General features: G+C 39.2%; 2 protein-coding genes across 3 annotated transcripts; one reads left to right on the top strand and one right to left on the bottom strand.

Moving 5' to 3' along the window:
• The first annotated feature begins 16 nt into the window (after window positions 1–16).
• Window positions 17–7,378, top strand: LOC114470410 (protein PAXX-like). Of its 2 annotated transcripts, XM_028458602.1 has the most exons (7): window positions 17–196; window positions 1,663–1,723; window positions 1,847–1,896; window positions 2,124–2,281; window positions 3,913–3,963; window positions 4,398–4,491; window positions 4,849–7,378. In XM_028458602.1, exons 1-7 carry the CDS (start codon window positions 87–89, stop codon window positions 4,898–4,900), a joined length of 576 nt encoding a protein of 191 aa, XP_028314403.1. In that variant the 5' UTR covers window positions 17–86; the 3' UTR covers window positions 4,901–7,378. The 2 variants fall into 2 exon arrangements, with proteins under 2 accessions (XP_028314403.1, XP_028314402.1); XM_028458601.1 differs by lacking the exon at window positions 17–196 and having other exon boundaries at window positions 1,453–1,723.
• Window positions 6,336–23,192, bottom strand: LOC114470408 (uncharacterized). Its single transcript, XM_028458596.1, has 5 exons — window positions 23,128–23,192; window positions 18,495–18,903; window positions 18,219–18,415; window positions 10,046–11,140; window positions 6,336–9,343 (listed from the first exon to the last, which is right to left on the bottom strand). The coding sequence occupies exons 1-5, from the start codon at window positions 23,150–23,152 to the stop codon at window positions 7,710–7,712; spliced, it is 3,360 nt and encodes a 1,119-aa protein (XP_028314397.1). The 5' UTR covers window positions 23,153–23,192; the 3' UTR covers window positions 6,336–7,709.
• Between the last annotated feature and the right edge of the window lie 4,765 nt (window positions 23,193–27,957).

Genomic DNA, 27,957 nt, shown 5'->3' with positions numbered 1-27,957 from the left:
CAGTGCAGTGCCTAAGCGCTGCTTCCTGCTTGCTGAACAAGAGGAGGGAGCCCCTGTTTGGGTTTGTTTTGTTGTCTGTTGTTGTCATGGTAAACATGCACATGGCGGAATCATCTCACTTCACGTTCGTGGACAAGAAGAGTAAATGTAAATACATCTGGTTCACGCGGAGGAGGAACGAACGTTTTGGTGTTTGGTGAGTGACGCGTTGCCAGAGTCCGGTCACATTTCCTCTGATTTTAAATTCTAAATGCTTTCTACTGTTAATATTCTCACGTTCGGACAGAAGTGCAGATTTATTGATGATTTTTAGACTCATTGGGCTGTGTGGTTATTGTCATTTCAAATAACACTTCCGTCCACATCCAGTACCATAATCGAGGATCGTTCATGACAGTGGGAATTTCGGGTTTCTTGGAGTCGTATGAAACTTGCTGCACCTCAAGTCAATTTAGTTTATATTAAAAGACCAAAACCAATAGATAATTGATCCTACTAACAAGTATTAGTTGTGTAGTCAAAGCCTGATGGAGCATAAACATGGACACAAAGTATTTTCATATTTATATTTTGGAGTTGCCCCTCTGTGACTCATTTTTGGTCTAACATTCATAGCATCCTGGAAACTGTCCTTTGAACCAAATCAAATTATAATTAAAAATAAATAAATGCTCACCCACCATTTATTGTGAACACCCTGCTCAGAGCTGGCAGAAGTCTGAGTTCTCAGAATAGATGCCCTGCAGCACCCCTCTTTTCCCTTTTCCTGCATAGCCTGTCGGTAAATAAAAACAGTCCTTGTTAGAGGACCCCACCTTTATTTTTTATGGATTAACACATTGAAGAAATCCTCTGGTCAGTATTCTACCCATAGAGATACTCACTGTGTGGTTCTGTTTTTGTGTCTCTTGAGTTTTATTACATCATATACAGTATATATATACACATACATATGAATTGTACTGTATAAATCTGCAATTATTGACGACAAATTACCAAAAATCCCAGTTATGTCTCTCGGAATCAATGGATTCAAATCTTCCGAGGAACTATTTGAGTCTTCATGAATGACGTTACGGTCAGCATTCTGAACTTTGATTGTAGCAACTCTCTCTCTAAATCAGAATCAGAAATGTTTGAATGGCCAAGTACAGTTTTTTAGGACAGTACAAGGAATTTGACTTGGTAGTCAACAAAAAAAAAAAAAAAGGTAGTCGGTGCGCGAAACAAAAAGTAAAGAAAAACAAAGAACAAAGAAACAAGCCTGCAACAATAATAATAATAATGATAAATATAAAGGATGAGGGATAAATAAAGGATAGAGAATAAAGGATAAATAGGATGAATATAAATATATATATATATATATATATATACAGTGCAGCAGGTAATGTCTTCATGGGGGTGGTGATCGGGTGGGGGGGTTCAGTGGGTGACTGGGGGTGGGTTCATGTGGATGGTGGCAGAGGGAAAGAAGCTGTTTTTGTGTCTGGAGGTTCTGGTCCTGATGGACCGAAACCTCCTTCCAGAAGGGCTCTGGTACACACGTGACACGTCATGGACACAGAATATCACAGATACTGAACATGAGAGAAGTTCCCACGCACAGGCTTTTTCCACAGGTGTGTGTGTATGTGTGTGTGCGTGTGTGTGTGTCTACAGCCTGACAGATGGTGAACACGTTTGGATGAAGGATTACAGTGATGAAGAACTGAAGGATTTTGTAAGTAAGCTTGATGAAGATGATGATGACGATGATGATGACGATGATGATGATGAAGATGATGATGATGATGATGATGATGATGATGATGATGATGATGATGATCTCTCTCTTTTTCTTCAGTTGAAGAAACATTCCATGACTTCAACCACGGATTACATCCAACATCTGAGGTAAGAAATATTCAACCATCCATCCATCCGCCGAACCATCCATCCTTACATCCAACCATCCATCCATCTAACCATCCATTCTTCCATCCATCCATCCAACCATCCACCCAACCATTTATCCATCCTTCTATCCATACACATTCATCATACACAGTTAAAACGACAATCTTTCTTAGGCTATAACAATACAACTAAAAAGTGTGTGTGCGTGTGTATGTGTTACACAGAGTGTCATGTTCTGAAGGTGACTTGTCCGTGTGTGTCTCGGATGCTGCTCACGTCCTCTTTGGTCGTACTGACCTTGTTCTCTCTAAGATCAACGAGTGTGGCTCCAAACAGGAGCTGAAGGAGCTCATGTTCAGGATGGCTGAGCAGCTCACAGACGGTAACTCACCTGAAAACACGCTGTCACTCCATGTCCGTGGCCTCCATGCTCTTCTGTGTGTGTTTATGTTGTTGTTGTGTTTGTCATTTTGGCCATATACTACGAAGCTAGATAATTATATGCTGGATTTATCTCCGTTAGCGGGCTTCACCTAACCGAACATTCTCCGTCAGACAGAAGTTGTCCTACAAATCTTGATTATCACTCGCTAAGTTAAGCGAGTTGATTTTAGCCTGGCTACGTGCGCGCTCTTGTGACAGAAGTGGAGAGTACAGCGTCAGACCAATCACAGAGGAACTATGTAGAATAATTATTTAAAAATATAAAGAATTAAAATCCATAATTGAGACCAATGCAGGAATTGATGATGTCACCGTTTTTCTCAGAATTGAAATTGTCAAAACTATCTGTTCAATCTTCACATCAAAAAAGCAGTTTCTCATTTCTTTGAACGTTGCAAATGCTTTGGTACATCCATGCAAATTATTATGTACAATTCTCATTCTCATTATCAATTGATTATGTTTTGTTGATCAAAATGTATTGTAATGTGTCTCTGTTTAATAGTCTCACCCCTACAACATTTAGGCATTAGTTCATAGCATCAGTTTTTACGTGGAAATTGGTTGAACACGTTGTCATAATATATCAATAACTATTTATTTCAATAGGGTTTTTTTAAAGCTATAGGGAGCCATTGCAGGAGCAAGAGCCACATTAGGCTCCAGAGTTGCAGGTTGCAGACCCCTGCCCTCAAAGAACCACAGCTGAACATCTGTCCTGGTATCATAGTCCATCAGTTCTGGTCCCTCCATGCTGATTCTGATAAAAAGGAAGAACGCGCTGATGAGCGTATACACTCTATTGCTGCGCCCGGCACGTTCTTCCTTTTTACTGCTGCCCTCAATGTGAGCGTGCACTCAGTGAAGGGCTACGTTCGCAGACTGCGCGCACTCCAAAGGAGCACATTGGTGTTTATACTCTGCGCATTCACCGTTGCAATACCCGCAGCCAAGTTGCTTGAGCACACACCGTCTTCTCACCCGCAGCGCGGAGCGAGAGGGAGAGAGAAGTGCTCTCTGTGGGACATGATGGGGCGCTCAGCCGCTCTGTCCAAAATAATGTCACCCATACACACTCGCACGGATGCGACCAGATGAAATTTTCACTCGCACACACTCCTGTCAGCGTCACATCAGATCCACACAGAAACATGTTCACAATGATCCTTCTTTTATTGGACAGGTCATTTTCTAAGAGAACTGATTGGTCAGGAGGTGGGACTTTAGTACTCGCTCAGATCCTAGCCAGAACAAAACCTGGTCCCGACCAGGTTAGTCATTCAGCCTAAGTTACTATGGTGATTTAGCTTCGTAAGACGTTAGCCAGCTTCACAGTATAGTATTAAATCCCTGAAATTAGCACGATAAGAGGATATCTAGCTACGTAGTACAGGCCCTTTGTGTTCTTTTGAAGTTTTGATTTGCCTATTTTTCTAGAAGTTTTCTGTATCATTGTTGGTACTACTGTCTTACTTACAATGTCATCATTTTGTCTGTTTTTGAGTTATTTTTGTTTTTTTACCTTTTGTGTTTGCTTCAAGTTCTCAAGTTCCGCTGTTTTGTCCTCAGGTGAACCTCCGTCAGTCAGCGAGCAGCAGGAAGCTCAGAGGAAGCCCATTGGTAGACACACACACACACACACACGCACGCACGTTGACATTTCTCTCTCTTCCTTCTTTCTTTTTATTTTATAATAATAATAAATGATTAGTTAGTAATTCTTTTTTTTAATGTTTTATCCAACAGTTCTTTTAGTGCATTTTATGACTTAACAGGTTGAAGAGACAAGAGATCATTTGTTTATTTAATAAACACACAAATAAGGAGACAAGGCTGTTGCCAGGCAACACATAAACATCTCCTCCACACACTCACCCCATCGCTCCTGTTCTTCATCAGCTCCACTGGTTTTAACATTCTCCTGACAATGTTTGAACGTTTACCACTTTAACCCCTCCTTCTCTGCTCCATCACACCTTCCTCCAACTCACTGCTGTATAATCTTCATTAATGATGAATTATTGATTATTGTTAAGAACAGACTCTTTCCTCAGACTTCCAGCCTCAGCAGCAGCAGAGCAGAGCTTCATCCCAGGTCGTGAAGAGGAGAAGACCTGGAGCGTCACTCATCAACCCAGGAGCTAAAAGGTTGTGTGTGTGTGTGTGTGTGTGTGTGTGTGTGTGTGTGTGTGTGTGTGTGTGTGTGTGTGTGTGTGTGTGTGTGTGTGTGTGTGTGTGTGTGTGTGTGTGTGTGTGTGTGTGTGTGTGTGTGTGTAACTAACGTGTGTGCGTAACGTGTGTAACATGTGTGTGTGTAACGTGTGTATAACGTGTGTGTGTGTGTGTGTGTGTGTGTGTGTATAATGTGTGTATGTAACGTGTGTATAACGTGTGTGTGTGTGTATAATGTGTGTAACATCTGTGTGCGTGTAACGTGTGTAACATGTGTGTGTGTGTATAATGTGTGTAACATCTGTGTGCGTGTGTGTATCTGTGTGTCGGCAGGAAGCCCGATGCAACAGGTGTAGCCTTTAATGATGCTGATGATGAAGACTAATGGTTCCTGGTTTTCCTGATGGTTCCTGATGCTCCTGATGGTTCTTCCCAGGCGAGGATGACGCCCATCTTTGCTTAATTTAAACCAGAGGATTGTCATATGGTTTGTCGCCACCCAGACGTGGGTCAGGGGCCTGTTTTAATGGAACGTAGGCTTTTGTTTCACCAAAAGTCCAAAAACAATCTGGTGCCTTTATTTTGAAAGGGATTGTGCCATCTATTCCTCCTATCAGCAGGTGGCAGCACTGTCATACTCGCAGAAGTTTTCTTTAGAACTGAATTTTCTTTTTTTAATTTTTGATTTAATGACATGATTCTCATCAGATTAATTTGATTCTAGTCTATGGTTTAGAACCTTGGTTCCCAAAGTGTGGTATGCAAATTGTCATAGGGTGTATGTGAATAAAAATTAAAAACAGCATGACAACATTGGAAACTAGAATAGTAATACACCAGCAGCCTTCATTCATTGCCATAAATTACACATGCAGAGCCCCCTCATGCAGCCTTAGACACAGAAACAATTTCATCAGAAAAGCACAAATATGACTTTCAGCCAAACATTGCAGAGTGCATCATCTCAATCTCACCCTTCTCATAAAAGTTGTAGTGAGTTATATTTCACAGTTTCAGGGTGATGAATATGTTGTATTACTACTATATGTTCAATTAACTAATGTTGATTAGATTTCATTTTCCAAAAAAGAGATTTGTTTCTCACAGAAAATGCCAGTATTTATTCATTTAAAAAAAGCAAACAAGTGATAATTCTGAATAAGATGTTTTCTTGTGTGCTTATGGATTCTTCTTCCTTTGTTATGTATTATTCCTTAACAGGATAGGTAAAATTCAGACACAAATTTCACTGTAGGGCTACATTGTATGACATTACATTATCACGAGTAGGGAGTACATGGCTTTAGGGTAAATATCTGAAGGTGTCCTGGATTAGAATAATATTACAAACTCATTTGATCTTTTTAATCATGTTTAATGAACGTCGTTTTTTATGCAACACCTTCATAGTTGGAGTCATTGATGACATGATGAAGCATATTATCACTAAACAGATTTAATAATTTCTCTGTTTTGTTTCGTGGCTGAAGGCAGGCCCTGAAGCCCAGTGGGCGGAGCCATCCATTGGTTTGAATTACATTTAAAAACAGTTTAATGTGAGTCATTGCTTTTAGAACAACAAACTGTTTCTGTTTGCTTTATCACTAAGGGATTTAACGTGTGTTTCGAGGATAATTCACACTCCGAGTATCTGTAACAGTTCTCACACATTAAATCTGTTATAAAGCACACAACAGAACGTTGACATTTTTCACATTTTATTCACAAAATGTAGACAAAAATCACACATTTTTCACAGTTTTTCTGTTATTTTAACATCAAATCCAAGGCCATCAGTCAATAATAAAAACATTATTTCCTACACTGAAAAAAAGTCTCTACATATATTAAAGATCTCCTTTGGGAATCATTTTTTCTTACTTTAAATTGTGTTGTCGTTTTGTGTTTTTGTTGTATTTCATGTGTATCTTTGAATCTTTTTTTTAAATACATTTTTGAGTCATTTTTGTTATACTTCTTGTTTTGTCCAAATCATTACCATGTTGTAAATGTTGCAGTCATGTGTAAATAAAGGTTATTAAAATGTAGCGCAGATAACCCTGGCTGCGTCACTATAGGTAAGACTCCCGCGCTTTGATATAAAACTGTATAAATTAGTATCTCACATGAAGATTAAGATGTGAAGGCGCTGTGTAAGAAATTTCCCATGGTTGTTACGTTACCTGTTTTACTGGCTTAGCGTTAGCATATTATTAGCTTGTCCCATTACCAGCTAACTAACCTTAGCCAACCTAACTAACCTATAGAAAAGGAAATGGGACTTGTTTGGTATTTGGACTCTATCATACCAGGGATTAACAGCAGCTATAGCTTCTGTCCATGTAAATCATAAACTGCGTTTCAGGCAACTCGGAACTATTGCTGCCACAAATGACAAATTTTCTAACGACTTCTTTAAAAATATACGTTAAGGCCCAAAACATTAACTGTCACATGTAAACAATATCATTACATTACCTTAAACAAAAGACAAAATGGGATGTTTTACACAGTTAAAAAAATTGCGTAATTTAACACAAAGTTAATTGTTGCTATATTAATGTAAACAATAGATCCTTAAGATTTCCAATGAAAAGTGTAAAGTATATAGTGCACATGTAAAAGCAAGGATTTAGAAAACATACATTTGCTAGCTTTTCAAGGCTTATGGCTCTGTTTCCAAGAACTGTGATTGTGGATGTCTAGTTAAGTTGAGTCCGCTAATGGAGGGAAATCCAGAGTTTGTTTATCCAGCTTTAGTACAGGACCCTGATAATTGTTGTGTCCCTCTGTCATTTGTAAGGAAGTTTGTTAATTTTTTATTTTATTGCAGTAATATTTTATCAGAATGTTATTTTATAAGGTTTCTTCTCACATTTTATTTTGGCAAGTCTCTACGTCTCTGTAGGAGACATGATCTGTCTGTCTGCACTTGGACCCGAGGACTGTCTCTTTTCATTTAAATTGTCGCACGTTTGTAAAAGAATAAAAATCCACACATGGCGGAGTTTTAAGGCAGGCAGGTTGTACTGGTCAGAGGGTAAAAGGGGCGGGGCTATGTTAGCATTTTAAATTTGATGACACTGAATAAAAGTATAACAAATTTGGTGTTAGCCAGTAAGTTTTTGGACTGATGATCAGTGTTGGTTCCCCTCCTTCTTTGGGAGGTTCCTCCTGATGATGCAGTTCATCTTTCACAGAACAGGACACAGGTTTACGTTTGATCCATTAAGCAGCTCTTGGATCATCTCAGCTATCTCCTTCTCATGTTTGTTCTGCAGCATTTCTTTTGATTCCGGGTCTTTCTTAGAATTCATTTCTTGCTCTTGACGCTTGACAAGTTCACTGATCTTCTTGATGTTTTCTCTCCTCTTGGCAATGCACCGCACCAGGGTTTGGATTTCCTCTGAGTGTTTTTTCTTCATCTTCTCCTCGTTGTGAACTGAAAGCACCCTCATGTAGTCTAAACGTTTATCTTTGTCTTTGATCTGATTCTGTTTCTCCTTCATCTCCTGGTTGTACTTCTCCTTGAATTCGTTGAATTCCTCCGCCTGTTTCCGAGCTTTTTCTTCGTACGAGTCCTTCAAATGCTGCACGGACATCAAGTGTTTCTCCTCCAACTCCTTCCTCTGATATTCCTCATATTGTCTACGTTGTCTTTCCTTTTCTTTGGCTTCTATTTGTAGTTTTTCCTTCTCCTGTTTGTACTCATCCTTCAGTTTCTGGATCTCGTTAAACTTTTCCTGCTCCCTCTGATGATTGTCCTTGGACCTTTCTGCTCGTTCTCTCTCACAAGTAGCCCAAGCCTCTTCCATGTCTGCTTTCACTTTCTCCATCTTCTTCTCCACGATCTCATTCATATTGAAATCTTGTTTCCTTCTCGCCTCTAGGTTTTCCAGTTCTTTGTACCATATCACTTGTTCCAGCTTATCCTGTGCAATCTTCTTATCTTCCTCTTCCTTGACTGTTATTTGTTGCTCAAGCTTTATCTTCTCTAGCTGAATGATGATGTCTTCCTTCTCCTTCAGCTGTTTTTCTTTTTGGTTTCTCTCCTGGTCGATTTCTGCTCTCTGTTCTTCTATCCTTTTTGTCATCTCATCAATCTCGGCCTTGTGCTTCATCTCCAGCTCCTGCCTCTCCCTCTTAATCTCCTCCTCCTTCTCCTTCAGGATCCTCTCCGCTTCTTTCTGGATGGCTGCTTCAGCCTCTCGCAGCATCTTGTTGGTGAAGCACTCTCCTCTATTTGCCTTCACCATGGCATCTATCTTTTTAATCAGCTCGCTGACCTGAGCATGGTTCATCTTCTCATAGTTGTCGAAGACGTGGTATCTTTCTCCACAGTCTGAGATCAGCTTCTTGAAGGAGTCCTTGCTCTCCCTGATGTATTGTTGGATGGGCTGCTGCTCCCATTTCAGAGTGTCTCCTTTGGTGAAGAGAACAATGGTAAACTTGTCAGCGTTCTTCCCAAATCCTTTTTTGAGAAGCTTCAGGGTCTCCTCGTCCTCCGGTGTAAATCTTCCGATGGGTAACACCAGCAGGAAGACATGCGGGCCGGGAGCCAACATGCTGATGCACTTCACCAGCTCCTCAAAAACCTGCTCGTGGGAAACACTGTAGTCAAACAGACCAGGTGTGTCCATCACTAAGACCGGACGTCCGTGTACCACGCCCTGAACCTTCTCACAGTGCTTGGTCACTGCTTTAGAGGAAGAGTTGGTCTTAAAGACTTGTCTTCCCAGGATGGTGTTTCCTGATGAGCTTTTTCCATTGCCTGTCTTCCCAAGCAAGACGATCCGGAGACAGTCAGGACTCTTGATTTCGTCTTCACCTGTGAAGTTACAAGACATGACGTTACTAACCATGTCGGTGACACCTTGAAAACATGTGTCATGTTATAGTCCTATCAGTTTTCATCTGTGTCGCGGGAACTCCTCTCAAGAGAGGCAACCTTACCAGAACCACCTGTTCCAATGTAAACTATCATTTACACAGATTTGGTGCAGTGTGTACCAAGTATGTACCATATTACACAACAGTTAGTTGCAACCAAGTAATTTGAATGGACATTCCATGAATGCTGACATATAGTAACAACAGTGCTGGGACTTTTTACAGACACGATCACTCCTCTGTGCAGGTGTTCTAATAACCCTCCACAGGGATGAGAGAACATTTTCACTCTCCCACACCTGGGTCCAGAAATAACTCATAAGGACACATCAATGTGATCAGCAGATGCCTCTGACTAAGACTGGCAGTTGACAGTCAAAACCTGTCCAGAGATCAAAGTACATTTATTTAAAAAGAAAACAAAATGAACTCACTCTCAATTGTGATTTATGTTTCTGTGTCACATCAACACCGTAGCCTGACTTGTAGCTGCAAAAAATCTTGACTACGCATCAGAAGCATAAATTAGGCTTTATAGTATGTCATGATGATATAGTATGCATCAGTATGATAATTATTTCTACTAGACAATTTGAACTGAATGACAAAGCATTTTAACCTTCTACCTTCTGATTCTCACCTGTGATGTGTAACCTCTGAAGCTTTTCTTGTTGCTCTTTCACCAAATTCTCAAGTTGCAAGATTTTCTCAACTTGGAAGTTAATGAATGTCTTTGTGGTGTAACCAGAAGGCCGTAAACATCGTCTTTGATCCACCATATCCATCAGTTCAGGGATCTGGTTTCTGTCATGCAGGTTAAAAACAACAGATCTTCTCCCACAGCTCTCATAGAGCTGTGGGATTTCTTTGTCGCTCCTCAGAAAGTTAAGGAGATCTGGAGATAGGGGCTCAGATTCCACATAGAACACAAACAGTGTGAGGTCAAAGAATTGAGGACCAAAGATCTTCTGCAGCATCTCAATCTCTTGTCTGTCTTCATCAGTCAGAGGACCTGCAGGTAGGACCAAAATGAAGGAGTGGACACCCTGAGGCTCACACCAAGACACACACCGATATGACTGCTCCATCACAATCTCTTGAGATTCTCCAAACAGAGCAGGTAACTCCAATATGGACAGCTCCGTCTGATTGGAGAAGGCTTGGTGGGCTGAGGTCTTCAGCCTTCTGCTCCTCCCACACAGAACTAGATTCAAGGGCATGTTCATCTCCTCTTTGAGACTCAAGAACCCATCCTTCTCTTTGATCACACTCTCCATCTTCTCCACAAACGCTCCAACATCATCTCCCATTATGTAGAGGCAGTGTTCTCCACACGAGGCCACCAGAGGTTTCATGTCTTGGTTTGTCCAATAATTTCTTTCATCGGTCATGACCAGCGAGCGTTGGAAGGCTTCCTTACCGAACAAAGCCAACATCAAGTCGAGCCGGTGTCTTTTCTTCTCTGTGAAGTTAGAAGCTTGGACAAGGAGCAGCAGAAGGTTTGGTCCAGGACGGCAGAGGCTCATGCATTCCTTCATCAGTTGTCTAGCTTTCTTTCTCTCCACGTCGTAGATGTTGGAGGTTCTGACCAGAGTCAGACTGGTTCCGCTCCACCAGCCTTGCAGAGCCTTGCTCTGACCCACAGAGGTTCGAGACTCCACTTCGAACTCTTGGCTCTCACAGAGGAGTGTACACAGCTCGTCCTCTCCCAGAAGGACCACCCTGAGTGAAGATCCTGAACAACACAAAGAATCATCTTTTATTTTTCAATGAACTGAAGAAATGTCTGTTTATTCACCCTCACCAGTTTCACTTCACTAGAACCTCTACTTTTACAAGTTAACCATTTCTGCGTCAGTTTACCCATTTCTGCTTGGTTTCTGTTTAGATGACTTTAATGGCTATTAAACTTCCTGAAATATTACCAAACATGCTAAATACAAATGGGATTATGAAGTAATTACTAATTTTATATTTATATTAGAAGTGGGACTAATTTTTAATTAATTTAAATTTATTGCCTAACAATATTTGACACGAGAAGCAACATTTTCCAATTTAAATGGATTTCGGTATATGACTGAATCAATGAAAACAATAAATGAGCTTAAAGGAGCATAGGGCAGGATCTAGAAATCAGACTCCATAGTGACACCACGGCAGTAACTGCAGCCATCAGCCAAGCCACCGTGGGGGGCGCGCATCAACTGTTTAGAGCTGATACTGTAACTAGAGGATGGATACACTACCAAACCCTGACGCAACCCGACTGCAGAAATGGTGTTCGGGTTCGGTCACATAGTGTTGTTTGCGAGCACCGTTTTTCCTGCTGCAGCTGCTAAAGCCCTGAAGAATGAAGCTTTAACTGTATAACAGTGAGAGCAGTGATCCGCGAGGCAAGGAGAATGGAGCTGAGGAGGACAATTTTAAAGGAATACACTGTTGAAACATTGATTTTTCTGCACAATAACATGGACTATCTTTATCTTTGATTCACGGATTATGTAAATAAATCTAATGGGTATCTTGTGTGAACTGCGCTCCTATTTGTGTTTGACATTCGCTTGGTACCCATGCACTGATGTGATGTTGAGATTAACAGTTGTTTGTTAATAAAATTGGTGCTTATGTAATTATGTAATTTCTTTGAGAAAAAATGAGGTTTTCACTGTTGGGTCAGACTCGGAAGAACAAAATGCGGCCCGATCCGCCCTCCAGCTGTGACACATTTATTTACTTGTCGTTCACGTGACTGTTTAATGCAAGACCTGTGCACATGCCTCTGCATTCATCTGTGGAACCAAACAGTAGCTTAGTTCACTGTGCTTGTCTTGTTTCAGTCCTCAAGCCGTCTTCTTCTCATTAGGCCCGAGCGTCACGAACTGGCGAAGGGCGTCTTGCTCTCGTAGTGGCCAAACTACGAGGGAAGGGGCGGAGCCTATGCAAACGAAACATGCCCGTCAGTGACCAGGGACCCTTGTCATGTTGTTGGCATGACCCTGCACTTTCCGAAAAAACGTATAGTTCATCAAAAAGGGGGAAACATTGATATTGGGTTGGATTAATATTCTTTCTTTCTTTCTTTCTTTCTTTCTTTTTTTCTTTCTTTCCTTCCCGGTGTCAGAACCAACTCACCTACTTTTCACCCACTGAACCATTATGTAGAGTCTCAAAAATGCAAACTAAATGCAAAAATTTGACGCATCAGCAGCCCCAAATACACCAAAAATGCATTACGAGATAGGAATTGCCAAAAACATTAATTAATCGTAGAATCATGAAAATTGACCAAAAAAAAAACAAAGATGTTCTACACCAGAGTATAGCTAATCAGCTAGTTTCCATCTGTAGTCCCTGGTTACCTGTATAACACATACAATAGCATGCAATAAATTACAATGGTAAAAAATGTACAAGAACACTCAGAATATGCACTCACTGACACTGACCCACGCACAGACATGAACAGCCTCACATCTGTACATTACATCCACACCTCTCATTTACAGCAACACACCTGGACAATACATTCTCTCATTCTGTCATTATATATAAACTAACCACAAGTTCAATACAATACATTTTATAAAATACACGTTAATCTGTTCTCGTTCATGAATATATACACATTATCGGTAAGTTTTCATGTGGTTCAAACATAGTGTCCACCTCAATGTCCATGTGAGCAGCTTTGATTGTTCCACAGACACTTTTTAAGTTCTGCAGTGAACAGAAAATAGTCACTTTTACTTTTCAGGTCTGTTGTGAAATCGTTCCATTCATTTATTGCTTTCTATGAGAAGGATGATTGTGCGAATGAAGTTTTACATCTGGGTATGGTACACTGCCCCCTGGTGGAGGCTCGTGTGGTTCTAGTTGTCACAGCAGAAGTGTACTGTATAAAGTTCTTCAGAGGTGCTGGTGCAGAATTATTTAAGATTCTATGGGCCAATCGTATTAATGCAAATTTTTGAATGTTAGTCTATATTTTTGAAGGACTGAACAGTGATGGTGTTGTCTTGGTTTTCGGTCGAGGATTTTGAGCGACTGTTTGTGCAAAGTTTCCAAATGCCTCAAAGCGGTTTTACTCGCCTGTGACCAGCACGTAATACAATAATAAAACCGAGACATAATCATTGCATTAAAATAGGTTTGAGCAGCCTCCAGTGGTAACGAGTTTCTAATACATTTGAAAGTTTTGGTATTGTACCTGAGACTCTGGTACATCTGTTTAATATGTTTTTTAAAACTAAGAGTTGGGTCTAAAATGACACCCAGATAATGATATTCAGTGACATTTTGTATTATTTCCCCTTGTAGTTATGTTTGGAAAGGATGACAGTTTATATTTATTTACAAAGTACAATGTTGCTGTTTTCTTTACTTTTAATGTGAGACATGAATTATGGAGCCATATTGCAACCTTCTCCATTGCTGCTGTTAGTTTATTGGCTAAAGAATATCATTGAGACCACGCCAAAAAATACACAGGAAGTCCAGAATCTATTTTCGCTCACATTGTATTTTGATCCATTTCTCCTCGGGCGTTTCACTGACAGGGCTCAAAATCTCTGGAGATCATGTAGAGAAGTGGGACACCGAAAGCTATCCATGGATTTTTGACAACTTTCACGGTGTTTGCAAGGCGGAGCCGTGAATCTTGGCCAAAAATTACAAAATATTAAGTTTTTGGAAAATACAAACTTTTCCTAGGGCGTTTCACTGACAGGGCTCAAAATCGCTGGAGATCATCTAGAGAAGTGGGACACCAAAAGTTAGCCATGGATTTTTGCTAACTTTTACAGTGTTTGCAGGGCCTAATTTTTATTTTATTTTTATTTTTTTAAATGCTCCATTTGCACATACAAAGTTGGATTTGCGTCAAATGTGACTCAGCTGTTAAACTCCCGGCACTAAACCAGCTCAATGTGGAAAAACGGACATTGGCGCGCTAGCATCCCTACAGAGTGAAGAGAATGCATAATGGGGCAAACGTTGTATTTGAACTCACGCCTCCTAGTGTCAGGATCTGTTTAGTTTGTGTTTAGCCCTTGTGTTATTCTTTGTTTATTCTGTTCTCTAGTGTTAACTCTTGGCTCTGTATTTGAGAGATTCCTGCTTGTGGCTCCACCCCCCAGTGATGTCTATGTGCTTGGTTTGTGACTGATTAGCTCCATAAACATGGACTGGTTCCAAGAATGCTACACTTGCATTCTGCCACCATCTCTCTGCGTTTGGGTCCACACTGTGACACCTAGGGTGTTTCACTGATGGGCTCAAAATCGCTAGAGATCATCGAGAGAAGTGGAACATAAAAAGTTATCCATAGATTTTTGATAACTTGTATTTTGGCCAAAATTTTTTGAAAATTTGCATTTTTTGAAAATGCTGCCATTTGTGCATACAAACTATGATTTGCGTCAAATGTGAGTCAGTTGTTAAACTCTTTGCCCTAAACAACTCAATGTGGAAATACGGAAATTGGCGCGTTAGCTCCCCCTACAAAGTGAAGACAATTTAATATAGGAAAATACATTTTTTTTCACAAGCTTCTGTTTTGGCCTCCCGATCAAAAAAGTCATTGAGAAGCAAAATTTGTTTTTTATTGTGTTATTTTGTATCGAGAGTCTCTGCATTTTGTGTTAATAGGAAATTGGCCAATTCTTGAAAATCGTCAGCTCAAACTTTAACACACTCCTCCTGGAGCCACTACTACTACTAGAACTACAACTACAACTCCAGCATTGTTCTTGGATGTGTTAGTACAACAACAAAAATCGCAGCGAAGGTGGCGCGGCAAAGGCAGGGCACAGGAAAAAGCAGCGCGGCGGAGGCGGCGCAACAAAGGCAGCGCGGCGAAGGCGAGGTCGCTGTATTTTCACCACTGACCATAAGCTTCTTTGCAGTGCTGCTGGACTTTACTCTGACTGATGGATAAAGATTGGATTATCCCTGGTTTGAAATATTCCTGCCATCAGGTTGTCTTCGGAGTCGTAGAGACAGCTCTGCTTCCATGGTAAGTTGCTTTAGCGTTTTGTGGCCTTCTTGTGGGCGGTGTGCAAAGCGTGTTGTTGTTTGGTTTTCTTCCTTAAAGTGTTCGATCCAACGCAGTTGAGGAGGACGACTGTGTATAAGTAGATGAGTCAGGTGATTGAGGGTGTGGTTTTTGGCGTGGTTCTGCTTCAGAACCTAAGTTAATACATTAACTTCATTTATTGCAGGAAAAAAAATCCAAAATGTTCTATTTTTATGCCTTACTATAGCCTTATCTCAGAAAAAAATACCAAAATGTTTCCATTTTTATGCCTTGGTAATTTCTAGAATTTCAATGTCAATTAGTATTAAAAAGTAAATTATCTGAACTCAATTACAACTCAATTATGATTACAACAGCAACAGATTTTTTACAATTACAATTATAATTAAATCTTAATTGTAATTAATAATTAATTACATAGTGACAATCCCAGCCCTAATTCATATGCTTCAGATGACTTACAGAAGCTGGGAGGATTGTGCTAAAATCATGAGACGTTTGACGCCTGTTTGCCAAACTTACTAAACACTCAGCCGGCTGTTTTTCATGGAAACGTGTGATATGGTCCAAAACATGTATGTGAGGTCTTCCTCGGGCCATTTTTCATTCTCTGTCCGTTTTCTGTGATCATGAAAATGATCAAAGGTTCTCCTTTACTGATGTGTTATTTACGGGTTGAAATGACAGCTGAAAAGACTTTTTCAGTTGTTCATCTTTGTTAACGTCTAGATCCTGCACTGCAGAGGAGAGGAAACCAGGCTCAAAGTTTCAGGGCTTTAATTCATTCCGACAGGCCGGCTAATTCAATTTCACTCATCCCCAATGGGCTTGAACGCATCCTCCAGTGTGTGGAATATAAACAGAGCAAAACGAATGGAGCGATCAGACTGGGTAAGTAGAACAGGTTAGGACAGCAGTTCCCAAACTTGTACTGCTGTGTCCTCTTTTGAAAAATGAAAAACTCCCTGGCCAATACCCCGAGCCCTGATTTTCTATTATCACAAAAAACAAACGGAAAAAATGAAGGATGCACCGATCGATTGGTTTCCCATATTTTGGGGGATTGGCCAATCCTTGCATATGAAACAGATCTTTTCCGCCGATCTTTTCTACCTCCGCAAAGGTCTTAAAGTCTGTCATAAAGTCAGCCACTCTCCTCTTCTGCTGTGAGATGACTGACAGACCCGCCCACCAGGTCATGTGCGCATGTGTGCCCTGCGCATGCCTCTGCTACACAGGGTAACAACAGTCACCTGGAGCACGTTTAGCTTAGCATGTCGGCAGTTCAGCAGTATTACACAAAAAAAGAGAGAGCAAAGGATTGCAGTTTGTAATTCCTGTAACACGGAAATAAGTCTTGGTGAAACAGCAAACAAAACGCTACCTATTCACTATTTAAGAAACCACCACACCACTGAGGGGCGGATTCACTAAGATCTGAAATAAAAGGTGGTAAACCAGGTGCGTCCCTAATTCCTTTGGTGCATGGCGCTGTTTGCTCACCTGCTGTGGGGAATTTACTAACATTGTGCCACTAGTAGGTGCGAGTGTAGACGTGGGTGAGACCGCCCTATTTAAATTCAATTCAGTTCAATGTAGAGAGGTGAGTGCACAGAAGCACAAAATGACATTTGAATAAGTTCAGTTGAAGGCTGGTGGACTATATGCTGCACAAACATTTAATAAAGTAGAAAACAAAATATACAAATAAAAATGTTTTTTTTTTTTTTTTTTTTTTTTTTAAACAAAACAAACAAACGACTTGAGAACCTAACCTAAAACCCATATTTATTTTCCCCCTAATTTCATGTGGTTGCTACGCTAGGTCCTGAAACTTTGATCTGTTGATGCCATTGATCTGGGTTAATGCAGCAACAGAGTCTGTCAATCAATCTGCACCATTTGAAGATGATCTACTGAGCATCATCCAGCTGCTCTGAGCTCCTGAGTAGTCATGCACATTCTCATTTGTGAACATTGTGCCATCCCTGTGTAAATTACACATGCTGCTCAGCTGATTCTGGCCTGACGCTCCTGCCATCAACGTGACACAAGAGTTTTCCGGTCAAAACATGGAAAGAGAGACACAGGAGCTCACTGGAGCTGTGCATCCAGAGCGACATCAAGCGGTACTTATAATTTGACACAAAATATAGCCTCACATGCAAGTTTTGGGACAATATTGCACATTTCCACCTTATTTTTAACCCTAAAGCAGGTGGGCTAATGTTAGCTTTAGCAAGTGTAGAATATGGACGGATGTGAAATCAACGTATGTGTTTAGCGGAAACACAGTGAGAACTATAAAATGAATGACAATCTTCTTCTTTAACCGTAGGAAGCATGTTCGGCAGGAAGTTTTAATAGCCTATGATGAGACGACGAAACGGAAACATGACAGGAATGAGTTAAATCACCAGGAAAAAAACAAACAAAGTCTCGAACGGAATTGGCAAAATTTTGAAATAGATGAACAGAGGTTTTACATATTTTCTTATTTTCCATCTGATGGATCATATAAAGGTAAGACTTTAATGAACAAAGAAAAAACAAAAGATGACACTTTACCTACTTTAAACTTTTTACATGACATTTGTGTCTGTGAAGACGATTGCTAATTGCTTGCTGTGTAGAGTCAAAAGGTGAAGGGGAGTGGCCACGTTATCCAGAAGCTAAATCTACAAAGACTGGAGAGCGATGCTACTGCTAAAGCTGAATGTCTTCTCTCCACCTAAATGAGAAGCTTTAGCAGAATGCAGGTTCTCCTCCTACTCACCAGTGTCCCCGGACTCTTTCTCTTTTCTTTGATGCTGAGGAGCTGCCTCTGATTTCAAAGCGCTGCCCTGAGGCTCCTCCCACAGAATTTCACTAAAGACAGTCATCAACTCAGAGCGCTCAAAGTCCTGCTGAGACAGAACTCGGTTCTGACACTTTTGGGTCATTTCCAACCAGGCTTGATGGTTCTGCTGGCACCTGTAAATATATTTACACACCGTCATAACATAAGTTATTATTAGAAAGCCTATGAATGCAAATAGAAATAGAGACCGACCTGTGGGAGCTCTGCTGTAGTGGAGACAGCTCCAGAATCACAGAGCGATGGAAGGAGTCCTCACTAAACATGTGCAGGATGCTGCTGATCTTTTTCATCTGCTGATCACTGAAGTATTCAGGCTGCAGGGCCAGCAGGAAGACATGAGGGCCGGGATCACAGCGCTTTACGCAGATCTCCAACATTTCACGAGTCTTCTTCTCCGAGGTTTTGGAGAACAGCAAGTCTGGAGGAACCACCACAACCATCTCTGTCTTCTTCATTAAAGCTATGGGAACTCGGAACCTCAGGCAGCACTCGGGTTCATCGATGGGCAGCTCTCCCACTCCCATCACCAGGCTGAGAACTCTGGTTCTCTCTGGGCCGTTGTTACAGAGCAGGAGAACCCTCAGCTCTGACTCCTCCGAGCCTGCAACACAGAGACAACAATTAAAAAACAAGAAAACCAAAGAAAAAAGCAAAAAAAAAAAAACCTTGTACAATACAATAATAAAGGTAAACAAGAAACATTTTCAAGCTTTTTTAAGAAAGCGGGTTTGTAATCGAAGAGTCAGCAGTTCCAATCTCACCTTGGCCATCACCAAGTCCCTGAACCTTAACTGCTCCTATGGTGCTACACCATGACTGCTCACTGCTCGTTAGGAGGGATTACATGCAGAGAACAAATGTCATATACCTGTACAAAAGTGACAATGCAGGTGATTTATCACCCTTGCTATATATCCGTCACCTGACAAGACAACAATAGCACAACTGGTTTGGAAGGAATGTGAAACGCTGCAATAGAAGCTGAAGCTCTCTGTTTACATTCCTATTGTCACCATATGGAAACAGGAGAACCAGAGGAGAATCGTTGCTGTGCTTCGTGGTCGATAATTTGAGTTAAAAAGAAAACCTGTCCCTTAGAATACGGAATCGTTCCTTATTTGGCCATTGAATGGTGCATTTAAAACAGAACGTTGTTTGTTCCGTATTTGCATGAACAAGTGCAGTGCCCGTAGGAAGTATGTATTGCTATAGAAAAGTGGGAGTAGCTTTTTCATGGATGGCCAAATGAGGTTGTGTTTGAAGGTGGGAAGTCAGGGACGTTAGGTTTGTTGTGAAATGTATAGAGTTATAACTATTGTGTTTTCATATATTTTGGCTTTTAGCAAGGATACTGTATGGAGTTCCAGTGTGTTGTTTCCACGGATCCGGATCACCTCAGATCAGAACAGACTTGGTCCGGACTTGGTTTAGTGTCATTAATCCATTTAGATGCACACGGAATTTGTAAAGGATTTATGAAATTCCTTGCTTTTATAGAGAAATCGTGTGTATATACAGTATATACAGTACACTATACATTCCCCAGATTAAAAATGTTTGTAAAAATTTCTGTATATTCAGTGGTTCCCGTACTGGGGTAACACCTCTCAGGAGGTACACAGAAATTTGTCACATTTTTCAATTTACTATTTAACATTATAGATTTTTTTTTTATTAATGCAGACAGATTTTTTTCTCATTCATCAATAATAATTTGTGGCACAACTTTTTAAAATACACCAAAAGGTGAAGTTCAAATTCTAGAATGGGCAAAACATGAAAAATAAATAAATAAAAAGTCCTAAATGTTGGATGAGACACAAGAAAGACAAATAAATAATGTATAACATAAGCAATAAAAAAAAATAAAGGCTAAGGTATGGGGGAATAAAGTTTGGGACACAGTGTCCTATGTCAAAACTCTCTCTGCAGCCGCGGTGACACAGGTGTTTCACACAGTCAGAAACAACCTAAGCTGCAACAGTGCTGACTGCTCACATAAATGAAATTGCATTCTGAAAAACGACAACTATACCAGGGGTCTGCAACTTCTACTTTACAATGAGCCATTTTGCCTCATCTCACCTGGATTAAAGTCCTCCTGGAGCCAAAAAAATACTTTCTCAATGAAGACAATACAGTGTATTAAATTCTATACAGTTCAAATAATATAGAATAATGTTTAATTTAATTTGATTTGATTTGATTTATATTGATCATGTAAATGTCAACTTAAAAATAGTTTAAATTGAAATAAAATAAATTGACATCAAGAAATAAAACAGTATCTTGCATCTTCAAATTCGTACACATCTCAGTTTACATGAACACAATGTTATATAAAAAAAAATTTTTAGTTAATGTATTTGAAAGGCGACAAAAAGTAACTTGAAGTTTGATTACACATGATCACGTGGTCAACACATGCTAATTGCTAATTTCTTGCCACACATAAAACATATTTAACTGGCACTTTGGTGGTTAAATGAATCTGTCCCCACACAATTAAAATCTCTATTTTCTTCCAGAATAGTCTTTTTGTTGGCTTAGTTATCTTACCAGGGATTTAAAATATGGACGCACCGAAATGAAAATTCGAGGCCGAAGCTGTCAGGTTCTGTTTGTGTTTAGCACTTTTATTCTGAGTCTTTGTTTATTCTGTGTTCTAGTTTAACTCTTGTCTGTGTTTCAAGTGTTCCTGCTTGTGGCTCCACCCCCCAGTGATGTATGTGTGCTTGGTTGGTGACTGATTAGCTCCCTCATGTTTCCACCCAGGTGTGGCCCATTCCTAATCAGCTGAGTGCTTGGACACTGGTTCACTGTCTGTTCTCCACCCTCCTCGTGTCCTGCTGCGTTTTGGTCCTTGCTCCCTGTACCTCATGTCTCTTTTGGATTTTAGTTAAGTTTGTTGGAGAAATAAACATGCACTGGTTCCAAGAACGCTATGCATACATTCTGCCTCCATCTCTCCTTGCATTTGGGTCCACACCATCCACAAACCAAGACAGAAGCCGAATGAAATATAAACGCTTGGCCGAATACCGAATATCAAAGTTTTTCCACTATTTTTTTTTTTTTCGTGCATAAATAGCCTAGAATAAGTTTTCAGACATGTTTTTTTTAAAGAAAGTAAATGTTTATTGAATATTCTAACATTTTTTAGATATCCCAGTAGCCTTTGCTTTTCAAAAAAAGCAACAACAAAGTTTTTCATTTGTATTGCATAAGTGCATTAAAGGGGAGGTATAATGAAAAAAATCACTTTATAACAGTTTTGCTACAGTGATATACATCCCTTTAGCCTTATTCAAAGGGACAAAGTTAAAAAAATTCTGTTTCCTCCCTCCCTTGTTATTCCACATTTTGTAAAAAGTCAGCTTTAAACGGGACAGTTGGATTTTTCTCGCTACTTGGTGTCACCTAGCAGAAACTCCTCCTCCTGACAATCCTGGCTCCTCCTACCCTATTTAAGAATGTGAGCTTCTCCCTCTCAAACTATCTCACAGGTAAAAAAAACACTGCAGTTTAATATAGAATATACCGTACATTATACTTTATTGTCATATGTGTAAAGCTACATACACAAAATGTGTTCTCTGCATTTAACCCCTCCATGAGGAGCAGTGGGCAGCCACGATGTAGCGCCCAGGGAGCAGTTACAATCAGTTCCATTTTTGTATCTGTTATACCAAATCATTTCACCTTTGAGATGATCTGACGTGTTTGTGTCCCAATGCAACACAGCGGTTGGACAGAACAGTGGACTATCACCTTGAATGAACTATTCCTGTAATAAGTAGTGGTGAGGAGGAGAAGAAAACAATGTAGCAGCTCCGGTGAGTGTTTGAAGCAGCCGAAGCAGTGTTTGTGTGACTCATAATCACAATAGCCGCTTAAATAGCTATGTGTTTTATTGTGATGTGCAGTTTTTTGGCTGAAAACAAAAACAAGAGTGTGTGGATATCAAAAAAAAATTTGCTAGTGATCAGCTGTTGTGTGGAGTCAGCATCTACAGACACGCCTACTCATGAATATGCATAAGTAGACCCCAAAACAGCTGAAAGTGACTTTTCAGAGGCTAAAACTCTGGAAAACAGGCGAGTTTGGGAAAATAAACCTAAAACACTATGTTGTTGGGGTTCTTAGAACAAATGGAGATGGGTGAAAAATAGCATAATACTGCCCCTTTAAGTAAAATTAAGTTGTGGCATCTCCTTCCATGTGATGCAGACCTGGCAAGTGCAGATTTCACTGCTTTTCTCAATACAACACTCTCAAATGAAAAAAAAATGGTCCAACTTTTCAGAGGACAACTGGCTGTTTTTCCTGCAACCCTCTCTCTCTGCACAATGGAACCCTGACCTTCAGTGACATGGAGAGGGTGACCACCAAGCTATACCTGATTCATAAAGTTGATATGGATGAACTATGATGAACAATGGTGGGTAGTAACGCGTTACATTTACAGTACTCCATGACATGTACTTGAGTCATTTTTGGGATAAATTGTACCTTTAGGAGTAGTTAGAAATGTGGCCCCGCACCTCCACGGCCCCCCTTCACCTTAATTTAGTTTAAGAAATGCCTGCGTCTCCCCAAGAAAATGTACAGCACATCCACGGCCCCACATTCAGACCCTGTTTACCTTTCAAACGTCATATAATGCACTTCCTACTTTTTTTTGTTTTGAACTCAGAGTGAAGTCTGTGATGTCACTAATTCTCTGTTTAAGCTTTTGTTAAAGGATGATTCTCCTGAAGACCAGTCATTTTTCAGAATAAAAGCTGTTTTTAAAGAAGTTTGAGGCAATTGGATTTTCACTTACCGACTGTTGACGTTTCCTCAGACATCGCTCTGAGACCTTCATACGTTTAACAACCTGCAGCTTTCACTCACCAATGACTCACTTGATCAACCAGTATAACCACCTTCTTTTGATTTACGATAACAGAGTCAGTGCTTAACAGGAACTAATGGGGGAAGTCACTAATTTGCACCACATGACATATTTTTGAGGTCACAAGCAAGGAAACCAAAAACAAATAAATCCACAAGTGTTAAGACACACACACACACACACACACACACACACCTCCGAGTTCATTCGAGGTCAACATCGTTCTTGGGTTTTAACAGCCATTTATTAACATATCTTTACATGTCCAAAGGCATCAGAATAAGAAGAAAAAATACAAGACTTTAATTAACTCATGAAAAGACACATTTTACATGTTTCACAAATAAAATACCTCATTGGCTGCATTACAGTTTTTTTTCAATTGTTAACAAGCATTGGTCACATGTTCAAAACTCTCAACATAGTCTCAGCTCAACAGTTACTCTTATCCCCAAAAGTGTTTCTCACCAACAACACATTTCATACACATCTTAAAAGAAACTCATTCAACCACCACACGAGCAAACAGAGCTCACTTTAGAAAAACTACACAATACTAACAACAAAGAACTTTACATAAAATACATCTTATCTTTCAAGTTTAAATGATTTTTGTTGTTTTTAATGTAATATACAGTATAGCAACACGACTGAATCAGGTGCGTAGCAATTTACAGTAAACAAGAACAACTGTTCCTTAGCAGAAGTACTAAAGATTACTGTAAACAGCAGAATGCAGAATCTCAGAAAGCACAATGTGATCTATAATGAAGCTCTTGGTCTTATGCTTGCTAAGGAAAAAGAATCGGAAGCCACTCCTTTATTTCTAATGATGCCAAACACAGATCACCTGAATCAGTTTTCAGCTGACAACTACACTCAGCTGTGTTTGGAATTGCATTTCTTTAATTTATTTTTATTCTCGATATATTTCAATGTGGCTGCAGAGACCCTCTTGGACATTTCCCATGTTTTTTCCCCCTATGATTCTGTTTTGATTGTGTTTTTAACTGTTTTGGACAAAGTGTGTTGGCCTTTGAAAAATGTGCTGTAAAAGTTTAGTGTTTAGGTGTAGAATTAGTGACTGAGAAAAAAGAGAGTGAATTTTGGCGACTGTGGACACTGAATGCATTTTGTGTGAAAGCAATGAAAAGTGATTCACAGTTTAGTCCACATGGACTTCTGTTTTGCAGACTGTGTTAAGAGTTTGAACATGTGACTTCAGTTTAGACCAATTGTCAGCAATCGAAAAAAAAAGAAAAAAAAAGTATTCTTCTTACTGTAAATAACAACCTTCGAAGTCTTTTTATGGACTTCTCTCAGACACTTCAGGTAGACTCTCCATCAACTTGTGCTGCTCTGTGAGTGCCACAGATAATTATTACCCCCAGCAACGCAATAAAGCGGAACAAAAAATAGGGTCTCCCCCTGTGTCTCTGTAATTTCTACCAAATAACTGAATTGTATCTACATGGATTAACTGAATTCATATTTATTTATTGAACATCTTTATGAAATATGTATTTATTTTGTATTTGTATTTTTATGAAAATGGATACACACACACAGGTACGCTCATATCCATGTGTGCATAAATATGTAATCTAATCTAATCCATAATAATGAAGGAATAAACATGGGTTTTATCAGCAGCGCTGCAGGACAGCAGACCTCCAGGATCAGAGCCTGACACTTTGACCACGAGGTGGCGCCAGCAGCTCGTCCGTGAACTCAGACTGGAAGTCATCCCAACTAAAATAAATATATTTAAGGGAAAAAATGACTTTTGAATAAATACTCAGACCAAAGTATGTGATAGAGAATGGAAACCATTCATCCAAAAAGATCAAATTTAAAGCAAATCATTCTTATTATCTAATTACCTGAAGGAATGTTTCACGTTTATTTATTTGTATTTTCTAGCGTTAATTATTACTGTGCGTAACATTATTATTATTATTATTATTATTATTAATTGTTTATGCTATTGTTATTTTTATCGCCACTGCTGTGATATTAATTATTTTTTTCTCTATTCCCTAAACTGATATTATTGTTGTAAATTTTGCTAGTTATCCATCTTTATTTAAGAAATAATTTTGAGTATTTTAAGTGATTTGTGTTTTTCTGTCATAGATTTTTTTGTTGTTTTGTATACTTTTCTGTCATCCAGGAGATTTAGCTGTTTTGCGTTACAAGTCATTTTGTGTGTAATTGCATCAATTTGTATATTTTTGCTTTTTTGTGTGTTTTTCTGTTTTGAGTGTTTTTGGAGTCATTGTGTATTTTTGTTTGTGTTTTGCATTTTTGCAGTTTTTTATATAATTTTGTTGTTCTTTGTGTGTTTGTGAATCAACTTTTGAGTGTCTGTTTTGTGTATTTCCATAGTTATTGTGTGTATTTGCTGTTTTTGTCTGTATTCTTCAGTTTTTTGATGTGTGTGTATGTGTGTTTTAGAATATTTTGTGTATTTTTGCCATCTTTGTGTGTGTGTTTTTTTTTTTTTTGTTTTTTTGTGTGTTGATTTGTTATTTTGCATTTTTTAAGAATAACTTGTGTGTTTGTGTGTTTTTTGTGTTAGTATGTTATTTTGTGTTTAGAAGTCTGTTTTATACATGTACGAAAATGCATTTTAAACATTTTTAGATTATTTATATTGGTATGAAAATGGCCCTGTGTGAAAATAAGCAGGTTGTTAAGCACAGTTTTGCACTAAAACAATTATTACAATTTAACAATAACAATAACAATAATTATTAACAATAATTATTACAAACAATAACCACCTCTCTTTAAAACAGTGCAAACGGTACGACCCACATGTGCTTCTGCCGCTGTGGATGAGGAGCAGGAGATACACAGATACACAGCATCATGCATTTCCTCAAGAAAGGAAAACCAGGCCAGAAACACAAAAAAAAATAAAAAATAAAAAAAAGAAGAAAGGACAGGGAGAGAAGGTGAAATCAGGGAAATCTTTAAAACACACATCTTTTTTAGGCAATATATTATTTTGTTTGAAATAAACTACGTGCACTCTTGCACCTTTAAATGCTGGAACATTCCTTTTGCATGTCAAATCTAAATTTGAAGTTAAATTATTAAAAATAAAAAATAATATGAAGACGACTTTTTGCTGCCACAAAGTCTTAAGTAGGTGTCCAGAGTGTCCCCATGATTCTAATTATTATATGTTTACCTTTTATTCACCTTTGTACACGTTTGCTTTGTGTGTGTTAGTAATGCCCCCCTCCCCCCCACCCAAAAAAAATTAAAATTACCAGCCGCCCCTAAATTGTAACAAAAATATGTCACAAACACAATTTTCAATAAATAACTAAAATATCGTACAACAGATTTATAAAATACAAGCAATGGATATGGCGTCATTAGGTTATTGCAGATTTTTTTTTAACCTTAGGGTCAGCATCCCATGTGGTGTCACCTGGAATTAAAATGGGGTCGCCTATAATGTCTAGTAATTGTAAAAAAAAAAAAAAAAAACCAAAGGTAAAAAAGGATTAAAATTTTATTTTTATTTTTTTAATTATTATTTTTCAAATACACATCACACACAATAAATGTCAAATAACTGTATCCTATACTTAAACATTCTCAAATATAAATGTAGTTCAAAAAAAATGCAGCATAAAAATATCTAAGGCGGCACACTGGTCACTTTGTCACTAATCCTGGCTACTGTACTCTGTATTTGTAACACACTTTAATAAACATGATCAAAAACTATTTGTAGGAAGAAAAAAAAGTCTCTGGGGTCGCCGGACATTTGTGATAATAAAATGGGGTCACAATCCAAAAAAAGTTGGGAACTTCTGGGTTAATGTGAAGAAAAAAGAAAGCTAGAGAATACTAGTACAGTTTCCGGGCGAAAGAAAAAAGTGTACATAACTTACAGTAGGGGCCCAACAAGATGGTTTGTACCCAGGGCCAAAAATGTGGTGCTACGCCCCTGTTTGTGAATTTTTGGAGGTTTTGTGTATTTTTGCTTTTTTGTGTATTTTGGTTGTTTGTTGTTTTTTTGCAGGGTTTTTTGTGTATTTTTGCTGTTTTGTGTGTTTTTCTGGTATTTTTCTGTTTTTGGAGTCGTTTTGTGTGTTTATTTTGGGGGCCACGCAAAGACAAACTGAGGACCACTTGTGTAGTCTTGTAGTAGTCGAGACCGGTCTTGGTCTCGAGACCAAATTTTAAAGGTCTCGGTCTCGTCCCAGACTCTGAAGCATTTTGACTCGGTTTTGTCTCGGACTCGCGCTGCCCGGACTCGGGATTTTCTCTCAAGACCGTTTGCGACCAGCACTAATTCCTGCTATTTTTAAACTTTTTTATAATGTGATAATAACACGTAAAAGAACGGGATAAACAATCCTTTATTCATTCTTTAATCCATATTATTATCATTTAATCCCGTATAATGACGTAGAGTGACGCGTATGACACACTCGTGTGTGTGTGTGTGTCTGGCTCCGGTTTCAGTTTGGACCGTGGAGCGCGAAGGAGATATGAACTAATCACCGATAAAAATCCCAGTAAAACTCCAGAAAACAATCACCATGAATAAATATTATCTCCCTGGTAAAGACAGTATCTAACAACAGGTAAAATGATAAACTGGTGATATTACAGCCTGTGAAGATGCTTTTACTCCGTCTCTGGGTCCTAGTGCCTGCCAGTCGGTGGAGCCTGTTCTGTTTACCAAGGCATACCTGTCAAGTATCCCGTTTTGGCCTGGAAACTCCCGCA

The sequence above is a fragment of the Gouania willdenowi genome, chromosome 9 (assembly GCF_900634775.1).
Source record: "Gouania willdenowi chromosome 9, fGouWil2.1, whole genome shotgun sequence".
Lineage (NCBI taxonomy): Eukaryota > Metazoa > Chordata > Actinopteri > Blenniiformes > Gobiesocidae > Gouania > Gouania willdenowi.
The sequence above is the reverse complement of the archived record's forward strand: the minus strand, read 5'-3'. Positions and strand labels throughout refer to the sequence as shown.

Bases quoted from the DNA above. Each gene is read 5' to 3' on its own strand.
- LOC114470410 (XM_028458601.1), top strand. From the start codon at position 1,457: ATGGTGGCAGAGGGAAAGAAGCTGTTTTTGTGTCTGGAGGTTCTGGTC. The intron at 1,897-2,123 runs GTAAGAAATATT...TGTGTTACACAG, and splicing joins GATTACATCCAACATCTGAG to AGTGTCATGTTCTGAAGGTG. The intron at 3,964-4,397 runs GTAGACACACAC...CTCTTTCCTCAG, and splicing joins AGCTCAGAGGAAGCCCATTG to ACTTCCAGCCTCAGCAGCAG.
- LOC114470408 (XM_028458596.1), bottom strand. From the start codon at position 23,152: ATGTCTGAGGAAACGTCAACAGTCG. The intron at 18,904-23,127 runs GTAAGTGAAAAT...TCTGTGTTGCAG, and splicing joins TGAGGAAACGTCAACAGTCG to GCTCGGAGGAGTCAGAGCTG. The intron at 18,416-18,494 runs GTCGGTCTCTAT...ATATATTTACAG, and splicing joins CTACAGCAGAGCTCCCACAG to GTGCCAGCAGAACCATCAAG.